The following is a 14,836-nucleotide window of genomic DNA, read 5'->3' as shown; positions in this document are numbered from 1 at the left end:
AACGAAAGCTTTTATAAAGTGTGTTAATAACTTGAAGAAACTCCCGCAAACTGACCATTTCCCTGTTTTTCTTTGATAAACGACGTTTCGGTAGCAATGGTCAGTGTGCGGGAGTTTCTTCAAGTTGTTTGCTGAGTGACCCATGGGCCATATCCGATGCACCTGCCAGCTGAGGTGTGCGAAAAAAAAGTCGAAGTATAAAGTGTGTTAATGACTTAATCACTTTTTATTTATTTATTTATTTATTTATTGGTCTTTTTGACTCCATCCATGACAGGACAGCGAAGGCAGCGACAGGAAGCAAGTGGGGAGAGAGAGACGGGGAAGGGCGGGCAAAGGAAACGGGCTGGGAATCGAACCTGGGTCAGCCGCATGGTAGACGAGCGCCCCATCGCTTGGCGACTGCAGGGCCGACTTTATCACTCTTAAAAAAGTGTTTTGAGACATTATCCCACTGACATTAGGCTCTATCATTTTGGCAACTTGTTTTTTGAGGTGAAATTCAAAAGTCCTAACCAGCTAGCTGCTGGATGTGATGATGAATACAACTGGAGTTTGTTATGTTGATACTCAGCAAAATAGCTCAAACTGTTTTCTCTGTGTATAATTTGAAGACTTTCAGAGAGGGAGAGAGAGAGAGAGAGAGAGAGAGAGAGAGAGATAGAGAGAGAGAGAGAGAGAGAGAGAGAGAGAGAGAGAGAGAGAGAGAGAGAGAGAGAGAGAGAGAGAGAGAGAGAGAGAGGGTAATATGCACTTAGGGCCTTTTTTTGTTTATGAATCACTGACACATCCTCTTTTTAGCAAGGGAAAATAATTGGACACTTAGGTGTAACTAGAACAAAAAAGAGTGATCGTGTTTTTTTTTTGGCTGGCTTTGCCATCTGTATGCCTAAGCTTCAGCATAATTCACATTTTCATCCATACAGGGTACTATGTTAAGACCACCAGGCTTAGTTATCTTGCCTCCACCATGTTGAAGCAGACTTAACAGTAGTCTAGGCCTTTTACACACCTGACTATTTTAGAGCAATTTTTTGCGCAAAACTGTGCTCTTACCCTGCTAATTGAATCCTCACACTTTACCTACTGGTGCAATGAGCAATTAATGAACATTGGCCAACAAGCTGGTCCACTTGAGCCACCCACTCTAAAATGGCAGGTGTTTCAATTGGGCTATTTTGTCCAACTCCTGCATATGCTTCACATAATTTATTCTATCTCTCAATTCTTCTTCTCCATTTAAATATATCGATTACAGTCTAGTCTTTACCAGCCCTAAACTGTAGGTTTAGTGAATTTGAACGCTCAATAATCACACCAGTCTTTTACTCAACTGAGCGTCGGAAAAAAAAACATTTGAAAGGTTATACCACCACCTAGCTACCTGTTTGATGTCTTGAATAAAATAGGCTTGTGATGTAATATTTCCCCACTAGGTGGCAATAATAGGCTACTCATGTGTTTGAATTGGCCAACTCATGCATATTGGAGAGAAGGGGCAATTAACTCGAAAATGTATTGACAAAATATTGTGTCGTTGTAGGCCTATAAATCCCCATTTTCGAGTTATCTGGTAATTAAGAAAGAAATGAGTTGTGCTATCATTAGGTATTAGACTACAGCGACAGTGTTTAGTTTATTCACTGGAATCACCCACCAGAAATCTTATCCAGTCTCTGCAACCACCGTCAAAACATTGCTCATTCCACTGCGCATGACAGGTAGTGAGTGTTGTCAACCTAGTTAGCGGTGATCTGATCAGTGCTACGCTAGTAGTACCCGACTAAAAGGTCCTCTTCAGCATTTTGGAGTGTTGATATCCGATTTTAAAATGGCAAGTGTCATACATTATACAGATTGCTATCTAAATGTATTTTCATAATAAGAAGCTATCGGTTGGTCCTCTTTTACGGTCTGGTTTTGGGTTGACTGCGGGGCGTTGGTTTTAGCTTAACCTAGCTTTGTTTAGCTTAGTTGTATACCGAATTCAGTTGTCATTCTCTGATTTGTTGGCTTAGAAATTGAATTCTGAAACTTAAGTCTCAGAACACAAATACCACGTGATGGCACAAATGAGCAAGACAACGGGATACTGCTGCTGTAGCTATTTACATACATGGGCTAGTTCTAGTTCAGCTTCCAACAACCATTGCCACTGGCAACAAAGCTGACTAAAAGTTGATTATCTTTGCAGGTTCGTCAATAACGTGCATTCCATTTGCTTTTTCTATGTGTAACATTCCATGCTTGCCCATTCCTATTTTACAGGCTGAGGTTGAGGAGACATTAAAGCGAATCCAGGGTCAAAAGGGAGTGCAAGGAATTATCATCGCTAACGCAGAAGGTACAATTGCTGCTTGCTCTCTGCAATGCATTATATATTTGATGCCTATGGTTCTCCGAACCTAACAACATACTCAGAAAAACTTAAGTCCGCTTTGAAGGAGTGAATGCGTACAGGATGTATTGTGTTTTCTACGTACAGTAGCTTCAGTAATGCGTTCAGTGCAGCGACCTACTTTTTGGTGACTTTGACGCACTTAAAGTCAGCTGAGGACCTATGTCTCCCCCTTAACCGTGTCATCCGCAAGAATAACTCAACAGATAAGGCTTTAATTTAAACGATGCTGCCTGGCTCTCCACCATCACTACCCTCTTTGTTGTTGTCTTGGCCCCGCAGGCATCCCCATCAAAACAACGTTGGATAATGCCAGCACAGTTCAGTACGCGGGGCTGATTCACCAGCTACTTATGAAGGCTCGCAGCACAGTCCGAGACATCGACCCAGGGAACGACCTCACCTTCCTGAGGATCCGCTCGAAAAAGAACGAGATCATGATTGCACCAGGTATGGAGGAGGACACGAGTTGCCCTTGTGGTTCATATCCCACCCTGGCCAATTTAATAGGAGGAATGTACATCCCTTCACCTTCATCCATGGTGGAAGTGCCATTGAGCAATAACGTACCTGTACCCCATATTGGGGGGTACAGGTTGCCCTTGTAGCTAGTAGGCTCACACACATAACCACTGACATATCCAAGGTGTCTTACATCATGGCGGCTCATTTGGGGGTGGATAAGAGGGTTGTAGTGTAGGTTCAAATCCCGCACTGACCTGAAAGGAAGAATGTGTATCCCTACACGTCATCCTCTGCTGAAGTGCCCTTGAGCAATAACACACTTAACCCTGCATTGCTCCAGGGACTATAACCAATAGCCTTGGGTAAATGTTGCTTTGGATAAAAGCATCAGCTCTCATGTGGTGTGATGTAATGTAATACATTTCTTAGATGTACTTGCAACTTAATGGGAATGGTAAAAATACTCCGTTTTAACTAAGCCAGTTGCAAGATTACAGTATTTGCATGCATGCAGTCCACATAAGCTATGGACCACAGAGGCTGCATGTAGATGTCTTTCAGTGATCTAATGATGAAGAGATATTAAGTTTGCAGCATTGACAGTCTTGACAACTTGGACAAAATGTAGTTTGTCCCAATACGTTCTCATGCGCTATAAGATACAGTAAGCTCCAGTCAGTACACGCACACTCATTCACTCACACACACACACACACACACACACACACACACACACACACACACACACACACACACACACACACACACACACAGTCAAACTGACAGTACTGTTCCGTTATTAAAACGGTATATCTACTTAAGAAGCAGCTGCCTAATGCATGCTGTGCAAATTGAAGGGTGTTGATCAAGAAACAACAACAAAAAGCATTACATTTCTTTGTAATAAATGCCTGGTGCATAAGGACATTCTGTTGCTAATTTGTCATGGTGTGTGCCTTTCACTTGTTTGTATATCACTTGATCCTGAAGAAATGAATTTTATAGCAATTATGTTCAACTTGTTTGTCAAAATGTATGAAAAGCAACGAAAGCCAGCATTTACATTTATTTTATTTACTAAAGTGAGGTCTTGGACCCATCAATAGGCAAACTTGAATGCCTTGTGATGAACGTTACGATAAGATGATGGGGAAAAGACTGTGTTTTCGTTATTAAAGGTTGATTGCATTACATAGTCCAAATGACAGGTTTCGGCACTAATTCATCCTACTCTACACTCTTTTCCACATCATCAGATGGCCTCCCACATAAGGCTATATGATATCAGAAAAAAGTCGATACACGATAACAGCATGCAATACCTCGATAACGATACTTAAGCGATATTTAGAAATATAGCAGAGTGTTTTTCTCATCACTAATTTGTCTGTCTCTGTGGGGGGCATGGCTTTGGTCATGGGAACTTCTTGCACATTTGTTGACATTCAGCAAGTGATTGGACTGCACAGAAATGTTTTTACTTGTTTGCGATTAAGTCATTTTTGCAATACGCATATCTCTTGATATCACGATTTTGATGCATTTTCGATATATTGTGCAGCCCTACTCTTATAATTTGACGTGCATCCAAAGACGGCTACTACAACTTCCCTGAGTTTGAGGAACTCACCAAGGCTTGATTTGCAGATTGTTATGACAAGTTGTCATATTCTTTGTTCACAAGTTTGGATATCATGCCATGTGTTATGACTATGTAACTGTCAGTGTCTTGCCATTTCGTGACTAAACATTTATTGGTTCACTTGTTTATAAGTATTTGGCAATGTGGTGCAATTATACACGTGGCATTAACCTTGATTTGAATATGTACATTCTTTTCGTGACTTGAATATGAATGATTTGTTCAGATACCTGAAGGGTGGTCTGCTATGACTGACACATTCTTCTGTTTTTTTTTGTTTTGTTTTGCACAGATAAGGACTACTTTCTCATCGTCATTCAGAACCCATCGGAATAAAGAATAACCATATCCCAACAGAACATGTTTTAATGCTTTTGTCAGTCTCAATTAAAATGGCCAAACTAGTTTTTTTTTTGTTTACTGAGAAAACATTGCGTGCATGACACACAAAATGCACCCAATAAATGGGAGGTCAAGTACAGCCGTGTGTGTTGCCATTGCAATTTTAGCTGCATGCCATCATACCAGTGGTCTTTGTCACTGTGTATATAGCTGAAATATTGGCCTGTATGATCAGGGACTACAGCTGCAAATCATGGATTCACCTCAAGAAGTCACAGGTGTTGATGAAGATGTGTACAGAACTCAAGGTTTTATGACTGTACTGTAACCCCAGTTCTCTGATGGCACGAGTGAGGTATCTCACTGTATGTGACATACTGAACAAATGTTTGAAAAAGAACGACACATTAATGCTTTGCATCATTCCAGTGCTCTAGCCTATCTTGACCATTACTTCCTTATCTACATGAGAAGGTCTTGTTTTTAAACAGTGCATACTGTATCTGCATTCAGGCAACCTTATTTATTTTTCTTTCCATATGTCCTTTGTCAAATTGCCAAGCATCTGCCCAAGTTATTTGCCCGAATATTGTCTCTGGAGCACTACATACATGCAAGTGTGTTTTTTAATGACTGATTTCGTGTCAAGCTTGATTTGGAGAAGGAATGCGTAAAGAAAAGAATAAAACTGCATCAAAATATGCTTTGATGGTCTCTATTCAGTTATTCTGTTGTGTTTGCTTGCTTATGATTGTTCTGCACTTAATACCTCTAAATTGGGATTCTGTAATGAATTACACATTGCAACGCTCTTTAAAACAACTCTTTAAAATTATGGATTTGCTACAGAACATAAAGTCTGTCTTAAATAGTGAAGAGCATGGCGTACTTCTCATAGATGACTAAGGCAGAAATGAGTGACATATTGCCAAGGTAGTGTGTGAATCATGTACTTTATGAATATGTGAAAAACAAACGAGACAATCTCGCGTTCATATTTGGCGGTGTGTGCTAGCCCTTTAAATATTCTCTGACGTCACGGTCTCCGTCTGTTCTATTGTCCCAGGCAGCCTGTAAGTACAGAGAGAACACACACAGCATAAAACGTTGAAGACTACGAGACTGATCAAGGAAAATAGGCAGAAAGCAAGTTGTTCAGAAGTGTTTTTGAACGGCCTCTTTGTTTTCTAATAAGCGGCAGTGATGCCATCCGACAGGCCTTTCAAACAAAGACGGACATTTGGTGAGTATCAACAACACCACTGTCAATGTTTGTACTCATGAGATTTTCAAGGGTTTTTCATAGGGATTGTCATTAGCTGAATATGCTAGCTGGGACAATGATACTGGGCCTAAGGTGAACTACTGTAGATATTCCATCTTGATTCAATCCAAAATTAACATCGATCAGACGTGGACCAACACTACAGCTAAAGTAAACAGTTATGTAGGTGGGGAAAATGTTTTCCAGATGGCGTCATAACTCACTGTTATAATAAACAGGTCATCATAATCACAGAATTATGCTGTATCGCGGATAGCATGGCGCACAACATAATGATATGCTCTTTTATTGTCTGTTTTGTTGATGCCAGCAAGTCTAGACGACATAAATTAGCTCCAGAGGACATGTTATCCAGGCCTATCAGAAAATTGTCCCCTAGCTAACCAACTTAGCTCCGCCTGGGTCAACGACGCTATTTATCTCATCGAGTTATTGAGAAGTCGGGCAACCAGAGCTGGATATTTGGAATATTTCCCAGGTCTTATATATGGATTATTTGCAGATGTCTATTTGGTAGTTAATATTTGAAATAGATTGCGGCTAGCAGGGTTGGATGGTAGGGACATAGCGTTTCGCAACAGTTAGCCAGCCCAGTTTCAAGCCATATCAACAGACAAAAAAGAAAACAGACGGCAGTTGACTCAAGGCTGGGAGTACACGTGTGAAGCAAATTATTCTGAAATCTGACACCGTCTGTATTGATGGTTTAGGACTGGGTGTGGAAAGGGAGGGGCATATGACCATTGCATAATGTCAGTAAGCCCCCCCATGCACAAATAAGTTTTCTGTACGATTAGTAAAAACTGGGCTGTCTTAGCGAAGGCATACAAGCGTTGGATTTGCTCTGTTGCCCGGATGGCGCAAATCCACAATGGGCCATCGCCACAGAACGGTCTTGAGGTGGTTGACACACTGACATATTTATTGTAGGCCTACCACCACCATAAGTGCAACATCGAAGACTTGTTTGCAGCCAAGATTAATGTCAGGTCACTGGCCCGTATGTTCCAGTGGCTGCATATAAATGCAGTGTCTAGAAGTGATAACACGTACCCACTGAGGTGTGTAAATATGCTTGGAGATAGGACAAGTGTTTCTGTAAATGAAAGCCCCTTCACAACAAAATAGGTCGCTCTGGAGTTGTACTGGTGACACAAACACAAACCTAGACGTTGCCACACTCTACTTTTTATGATGTACTAGAATATAGTGAATCAATTGACTTATTTATAACTATGTAGTTATTATTTACATGTTAGTCATGTAAGTTAGGCATTATTTGTGCTTGTATCAAAGAGGATGATGGAGCACGGGTGTTCATTTACTGATGAGGCAGATCATGCAGCAGATTTCTAGTCTGCATATGCAGACTTGGCTCAGCACTCTCAACGAGGTCTCTCAATTTTGCCCATTTTGCACAAATGCATGACCCCTGCTTGAGTTCTCTCTCTCTCTCTCTCTCTCTCTCTCTCTCTCTCTCTCTCTCTCTCTCTCTCTCTCTCTCTCTCTCTCTCTCTCTCTCTCAATCTCTCTCTCTGATATGTTTTGAGTCTTTTACTTGATTGCTTTTCTCTTTTACCTCCTTCCACAGCCGACAGGTGCAAAGAGGTGCAACAAATCCGAGAGCAACACCCCAACAAGATTCCAGTAAGTTTCTCCTGGCCCTCTTGTTCTGCTGACTAGCACCTAGCATTATTGCTTAAAAAAAATCTGGTCTGTATACCTCCTGCCTGGCCCTGTCCTTTCTACCACCAGGGGGGCTCTGCGCTCTTGTTTCAGCCTCAACGGCCTGCAAAGAAGCTCTTGAGTGTTGTAGCCATTCACATAATACCCCCTTAACATCCTTCCATGTAAATGCACTTGAAAGATCAGCTTTCTTCCAGGCTTGCTGGAGACAGAGGGCAATGTATGATGTGGCGCATCCTGCCTGCTGCTGAAAGCATTAGCCCTAATTGAGTTTAAACTAAGAGCAAATACTTGAAACACAGCCACTTGTGGTTATTTGGGGAAGTTGATAATGTGTGTAATTAATGGCACAGTGTCTTGCTGCGTTTGACAGTGTTCTACACAGCTAGTACTGTTAGTCAAGGGAGTGGTTCTCTTTGTTTACAGACCTCATGGCACTGTTGATTTCAGGACTGCTCGGTTAATACATATTTAGCTGCTGTTGCCCTCAGAAGTTCAAAAAGACATTAACACATAGTTTTTAACTTAAATCATGAGGTTTCAGTTTATTGCTTGTTATATAGGTAGGTTTATTGCTTGTAATCTTACAGTAATTGTTTATTTTGCGCAGTCTGTTAATTAAATCGAGAGTAGCCTCAATTAATAGTAGAACCAAACTACAAGAGTGTGAAAGTTGCCTCATAGTGTATTTACAGTGTGGAATATCAATGCTTTGCATACAGTGAAACTTCCACTCCTCTGCGCAGCTTCATGGGAAATCAAACCTTTTTTTTTACCTCTGGCTTTTCATCAGTTCCTAAATTTGTACCGTTTTCAAGCAATTCATTGGACGACTTGCACAACTTTATTGTGACAATAAATTGAATGACTTGAAAACTGGAAATAGTAGAGTGTTGTAAAACTTTTGACTGGTAATGTATGAGAAATGACACACTTCATTCACTCTCTCTCCTCCTCCAGGTTATCATCGAGCGCTACAAGGGGGAGAAGCAGCTGCCAGTCTTGGACAAAACCAAGTTCCTGGTACCCGACCATGTCAACATGAGTGAGCTGGTGAAGATCATTAGGTAAGTCTTCCCTGAACCCACCACAGCGCTAAATATAGCTGATGTCCAGAGGTTAGTGAGTTGCGAGATCGATGGGGGGTGTTGTGGGTCGCGGTGGCCTGAGTTTTTGTTTGCCTCCCCATGCAAGCCCAAACACACTCAGCGGTCATGGCCCTGTTTGACAATCAATATCTGTTGACCAAGCACTGTGTCCATGCACTGTCAGCATATAGTTTATGGGTCTGACTCCCATGGTTGTCCCTATTGTGGTGGTTTTTTTATTATTATTTACGTGTCCTAGTATTTTTTCTTCCGAAAAGTGGTCAAGGTGTTTCTGAATGTGTGTGTCTGACTGTGTTCACTTGTTTATGTGTTCGAGGGAACAAAAACATGTATTGCAGAGAAGTGACACATATCTGAAATATTTCTCTCTTTGATCAGTGATGTGCAATTTCATTGGTGTGTGTTTTTAACCCATTGATGCCTGATGTTGCGTTGCGCAACATTGGCCCTGGCACCTGGAGCTGCATTACGCAACATTCAGGTTCATGAGATTTGAGACAACTTTATTAAAAATCTCTGTTAGATTGAGATGAAGGAACACATTGTATTGAAAGATCAGGGTCTTAGCGTTTAAATGCAACTTTGTGCATATTTGTATGTGCTTCAGAAGCTGAGATATTAAGATTTGTATAGGCTCAGGGCAGCTTTTCTTAAAAAGGGCTCAGGCATTCAGCAGCCTTTTTTGCAGGTGCCTTAGGCGTCAATGGGTTAATGTGTGTGTACCACAGTTGAGTCAAGTAGGGCGGTAGGGTGATGGCAAGTGTTTGTTTCCATTTTTACTTTGTTTACATGTCTGTAAGTGGGCGGTGAGCAGGAGGTGGGGCTGGGGGTGGAGTATGATGGGGGGAGGGGCAATGCTGGGGGCAGAGTGGTGTGGGGTGAGGGGGTGGGCGCTGGGCGGGCTGAGTGACGGTGCAGATGCGTGGGGATTACTTCACTTTCTGACCTTGCCGTCCTCATGGGCTCCCATGGACATATCTGCACTGTCTGTTGGCTCTGAACTCTCTGTTCCTTCTCTGAACTGAACGCCACCACTGCTGAAACACATGTACACCCTGTATAATGCAGTACCTCCTGTTTCACTTTAAAGTAACTAGTACCTCCCCTTAATAAGTGGTTATTTCGCCGTTATTAACCTGTACCTGACACATAGTAGATCATTTGCTAACAGTTGCTGTGGTGGCATTACTTCTTATCTATAAATTACTCATAAACATGGCTGCAAATGTTAACGCAGATAGAGAAGGTGACGACAGCAGGCTTATATAGATAGCAGATACGTTTAAGTCAAACATACAGGCAGATACCTCACTGACATCTGCACAGATATCTGTCAGTATGTTCATAAATTATTCACTGATGGGGAAGCACAGTAGTTACCCAACGGCAACGTGTAAAGATAGCCCAGCAGCTTGTAAATGAGTGCGTTTAATGCAGTTCAGAATATATGCAGTTCCTGAATATGAGACTTATTACACCGGTTACAACACCGGTTATGATCAAATTCAGGATAAGGTGTTTATATGAGTAGTGAGTACAGAGTGTTATATCCCCTTCTACATGTTTGCCCATTATAGAATTATCTTCAAATGCGTGTAATCTGGATACCAGCATCAACGTTCTATGGGAATGCGGGATGGGATAAGGTGTTTCCATGGTGCATCAATATCCTAGTTTCTTTCTGAGTACTCCATCTAGGATATCCCAATTTCTCAAAAGTCGGGAAAAGGTGATTGTATGTTTAAACACAAATTCGGGATACCTAAATATTCCAATCACATTCTGGATACTGAACTGCATATCCACCCAGTGTTACAGAAATACGTGTAGAAGTTCTAAAGAATAATGGATTCCATCATTAAATATAATGGGGGTATTACAATCTTGCAGTGGTAAGACATTTTTTTTCTAAATGATTGAAAAGCGGAAATGGTTGACTAAGTTGTGCAGCCAGTTCTTTGTTTATATTTGCACTATTACTGGTCTTGCTTCAGCCAAACTCTCGCTCAGGTTTTCTGGGTCATAATCTAGTATGATGTAATCATTCATCTTAGATTTGTCTGCTCTTGAAAACCACTCCCTTCAATGTGCTGTTGTGTTATAAAGACGCTGTGGCTATACTTGTGCCTGGTCATTTGTGCATTATGCATTAATGCGTTAAATGCGTTCAGGTTAATGTGTTCAGTTATGAGATTGTTGTGACCAGAATGACAGTGACCGGCCTAGTCATAATATTTTAGTAAATACTGTCTACTGTAGTGCAATGTAGTATTATTGTAAAGGGTTTTCAGTGAATAGTAGAGCGTTCCACTGGCATAACAGTGGGCATTATGACTGTATAATGTGTAATGATGATAGAAGCCAATGTTCTTGCATTGTGTAATGTGTTCAGGTGTGGTGTAATAGTTCTTAGTCGGGACATTTATGTTTCCTTCTCTGTATGTGCTTGTCACTCCCATGATGACCTGCCATGCATTCCATTTCACAACCACTGAAGCTAAAACTGCCAGCTCTGTATTTTAATCCTCTTTGGCTAGTAGTATTGTATCACGAGAGAGCTGGTTGCATATAGTATGACCGGTTTCTTTAGAGGATGGTTGCGCCATGATCCATAGGAAGTTTAGAAATCCACAATGGACTGGTGGCTAGCCCACTAGATAGCCTCCCCCCCCTCTCCTTTTTCCCTTCTCCTCTTTTCCCCTTCATCCTTTCCTCTCTCTTCAATGATCGTCACACTCTCTTGACTACTCCTTCCGCTAAGGCTCTCCTCTCCCCTCTTTCCTCTCCCCTCTCTTCTCCCTTGTCTAGCAGCCGTCCTCTCTCCCCCTTCCCTTTCCCTTTCTCCTCCTTTCCCCCTCTCTTCTTCTGAGTATTAAACTTCCTTCCTTCCTTCCTCTTCCACCAAAGCCTCCCCTCTTTTCTTCTTTTCTTGCCTTCTACTCTTCCCCCTTTCCTGTCTCTTCCTTTCCCTCTCTTCATTTCCTCTCTCTTCTCTCTTTGCTCTCTTCTACAGAGTATCACACTTCCTTGAGCCACCTTCCTCCAAGCCTCCGCTCTCCGCTCTGCCTTGCCTTCTCCCTTTCTCCTCTCCCTCTTCCTTTCCTTTATTTCCCTCTCTCCATAGCATCACAATTCCTTGAGCCCTCTTCTGCCCAGCCTCCCCTCTCCCCTTTCCCCTCTTCCTTTTATCCATCTTTACCTCTTTTCAATGATTATCACACTTCCTTGATTCTCCTTCCACCAAGATTCCCCTCTCCAGCCTCCCTTCTCTTCTCCCCTTTTCCTTGTCTTCCTTTCTCCTACTTTACCCTCTTCCTTTCCTCTATCTGCCTCTGTCTTCTATTGAGTACCACACCTCCTTGATTGCCCTCCCTCTTACACTTCCCTGTCCTCCCGCCAAGACTCCCCTTCTCTCCTTTCCACTTGTCTCTCCGCACTCATCACTCTTTCTTGTTCCCCTGTCTGCCCTCCTCTCCTCTCCTCTCTCCTCTGTCCACAGGCGCCGGCTGCAGCTGAACCCCACCCAGGCCTTCTTCCTGCTGGTCAACCAGCACAGCATGGTCAGCGTCTCCACCCCCATCTCGGAGATCTACGAGCAGGAGCGCGATGAGGACGGCTTCCTCTACATGGTCTACGCCTCCCAGGAGACCTTTGGCTGCTAGGGGGCACGGACGACGAGGCGGACGGACGAACGGTCGGACGGATGCGGCAAACTGCAGCATCCCAACCATGTGGTGTGGGAGGGGGTGGGGGTGTGGGGAGAGAGGGAGGGCTAGAGAGAGAGAGACAGAGAAGGTGATAACACGGAGGAAGGTCAGGCACACAAGGCCCCGAGCGCTTTGACAGGCCGCTTCCTTTTTGTCTTTGTGTTAGGTTGGTGTGTGTTTTTTTTATGTTTCTCTCACACTGTCTTGCTCACTTGAGCTCGGTCTCGGTCTCTCTCTCTCTGTCTCTCTCCCTGACCTTCATCATGTTCTGCAGTGTCTCTTGAAGATGCTGTCAGTTAGTGAGTGGCATAACGTCTTTTCATACTCTTTCCTCATTGCAAAGTGAGTCTAGCTAGCCTCAGCTGTTTGACATTCTTCTCCAAAACCCTTTCCCCTTCCCTTTTCTTTGTCTCCTCTCCTTTCCCCTCTCTTCTCTGGCTTCCCTCATTCCACCCAGGCTGGGTCGGGTGGGTGAAGTAGGGATAGCAGTTCCCTCCGTTCCTACCTAGCGTCTTGATTTTATTACGTTGTGGTTCCGGATCCGGTGACGGTTTTGTTTTTCCAGTAGCTTAGGAAATCTTTTTTTTTATAGCAAGGGGGCAGTCCTATAAATAGCAGGGACATGCCTTGTGTCGTCTTGTAAATAGGCCAGGCAGAGACGCGCTGCTCCATTTTGTTTCTCTTCTCCTTTCCATATCCGTTTGTTTGTTTTTTTGTTGTTTCAGCTCTCCCGCCTGTCTGTCTGCTTTGTAGTTAACGCCACATGCTTCTTAGGTGCTGTCCAAAAATCTCCACGGATGACGTCCCTGGCATGAGGTTTTATTCCTGTGTGTGTGTGTGTGTGCGTGTGTGTCCGAATCATGTGTGAATCCTCAGAGAGAGAGAGTGCTGCACTGCTGGCTTCACACAGTGCAGTCAGTCTGATTTTAAAACCTCTGAGCCATTGACCTTGCCGTGACTACTGTTTATTAAGAGCAGAAGAGGCACTCTTGTCCCCAGACTAGATGGGGGTTTGTCTTGCATACAACTTGAAGCTAAAATAAGGCAAACGGCTAATGGGTTTCCGTGCTGAATGAATGAACATGAAGGACGTTATGTTTTTGCGACTTACGTTTGAAACACTAATAATCATGTATCCAGTACTGTGTAAGCTGCCTCTTTTCATTTTTAAATCATAATTGCACACGTAACAAGTGGCAACAGAGTCAATGCTACAATCCCAAGTCGTTTACTTTTAACAACCCTCAAGTCTATCTCCGTCAACCGGGGAGAGATGTCACCTAACAACACTGGCATTGGCGTGGCTGTCCTGTGCAGTCCGGACATGACAAGGGCTCAATTGAGAAGAGCCGGGACGCACCAGTAGACTTTAAAGCCACGTTAGCTAGCTTCGTCTCCATCTGTAGTTAACGCAGCAAGCCAACGTGAACACTAGAACAGTACAGGTCTGACTCTATAGACTGCTGAAGGAGTCTGAGGAGGTAGTATGCTTTCCTAGTATATTTACTTATCATTGAGTGATGTCAGCCGATATGCTCTATTATGTAGGAAACAAGAAAAACATGCTTTTTTTGCACACAAAAAACTTAAAAAAGATAAAACTGTATTAAATCTAGAGAAGAAAGACTTACAATAGCACATAATGGTATTCTATTTTATATCTGCTTCCTGCCTTGGGTACATCGTATAATAAGTATGCCTTCTGTCAGAACTTTATAAATGAAGGGTTTGTGGTTCACTACTTACCTGCATGTTTCTTTTCTCTACTTGTTTTTTTTATATATTGATTTACGCTACAGATTTGGTAATAATTTTAACTTTATTTAAAGAGGAAATGAAAGTCTTTTTAGATGTGTCCAACCAAATGTAAAAAGAGAAAACAACCAACCCAGAAACCTGTATGTGTACTGTATGTATGGTTGAAATGTTTGAAACACAAATGTGTGTATAAACCATTATATAAGCAACTTGTAAGACCCTGTCTGTTTTTTTTAATTGCTGACTTATTTCTTCATGTGAATACTACTGTATATTGAACTTGTGACTTCTATCAAGACTTAAAACTACAATCATATGCATAATTAATGAGTGAATGATGTTTTCCAATTTTCATAGTTTTATTGAAACTGAGTGTTTTTACTACACACTGGCCCTATTGGTATAAAGAAAGACTCTGAGCTACCACAAAAAGCACACAGCTCT

The 14,836-nt window shown here is 42.4% G+C and overlaps 2 protein-coding genes across 2 annotated transcripts; both read left to right on the top strand.

Annotated features, from left to right (window-relative positions):
• Positions 1–1,705: 1,705 nt before the first annotated feature.
• Positions 1,706–5,550, top strand: dynlrb1 (dynein, light chain, roadblock-type 1). The gene is made up of 4 exons (XM_063215555.1): positions 1,706–1,834; positions 2,269–2,344; positions 2,681–2,848; positions 4,798–5,550. Exons 1-4 carry the CDS (start codon positions 1,832–1,834, stop codon positions 4,839–4,841), a joined length of 291 nt encoding a protein of 96 aa, XP_063071625.1. The 5' UTR covers positions 1,706–1,831; the 3' UTR covers positions 4,842–5,550.
• Positions 5,551–5,889: 339 nt separating this feature from the next.
• On the top strand, positions 5,890–14,601 carry map1lc3a (microtubule-associated protein 1 light chain 3 alpha). Its single transcript, XM_063215554.1, has 4 exons — positions 5,890–6,090; positions 7,724–7,779; positions 8,779–8,885; positions 12,427–14,601. Exons 1-4 carry the CDS (start codon positions 6,051–6,053, stop codon positions 12,587–12,589), a joined length of 366 nt encoding a protein of 121 aa, XP_063071624.1. The 5' UTR covers positions 5,890–6,050; the 3' UTR covers positions 12,590–14,601.
• Positions 14,602–14,836: the final 235 nt, after the last annotated feature.

This window comes from Engraulis encrasicolus, chromosome 14, assembly GCF_034702125.1.
Source record: "Engraulis encrasicolus isolate BLACKSEA-1 chromosome 14, IST_EnEncr_1.0, whole genome shotgun sequence".
Classification (NCBI taxonomy): Eukaryota; Metazoa; Chordata; class Actinopteri; order Clupeiformes; family Engraulidae; genus Engraulis; species Engraulis encrasicolus.
The sequence above is the reverse complement of the archived record's forward strand: the minus strand, read 5'-3'. Positions and strand labels throughout refer to the sequence as shown.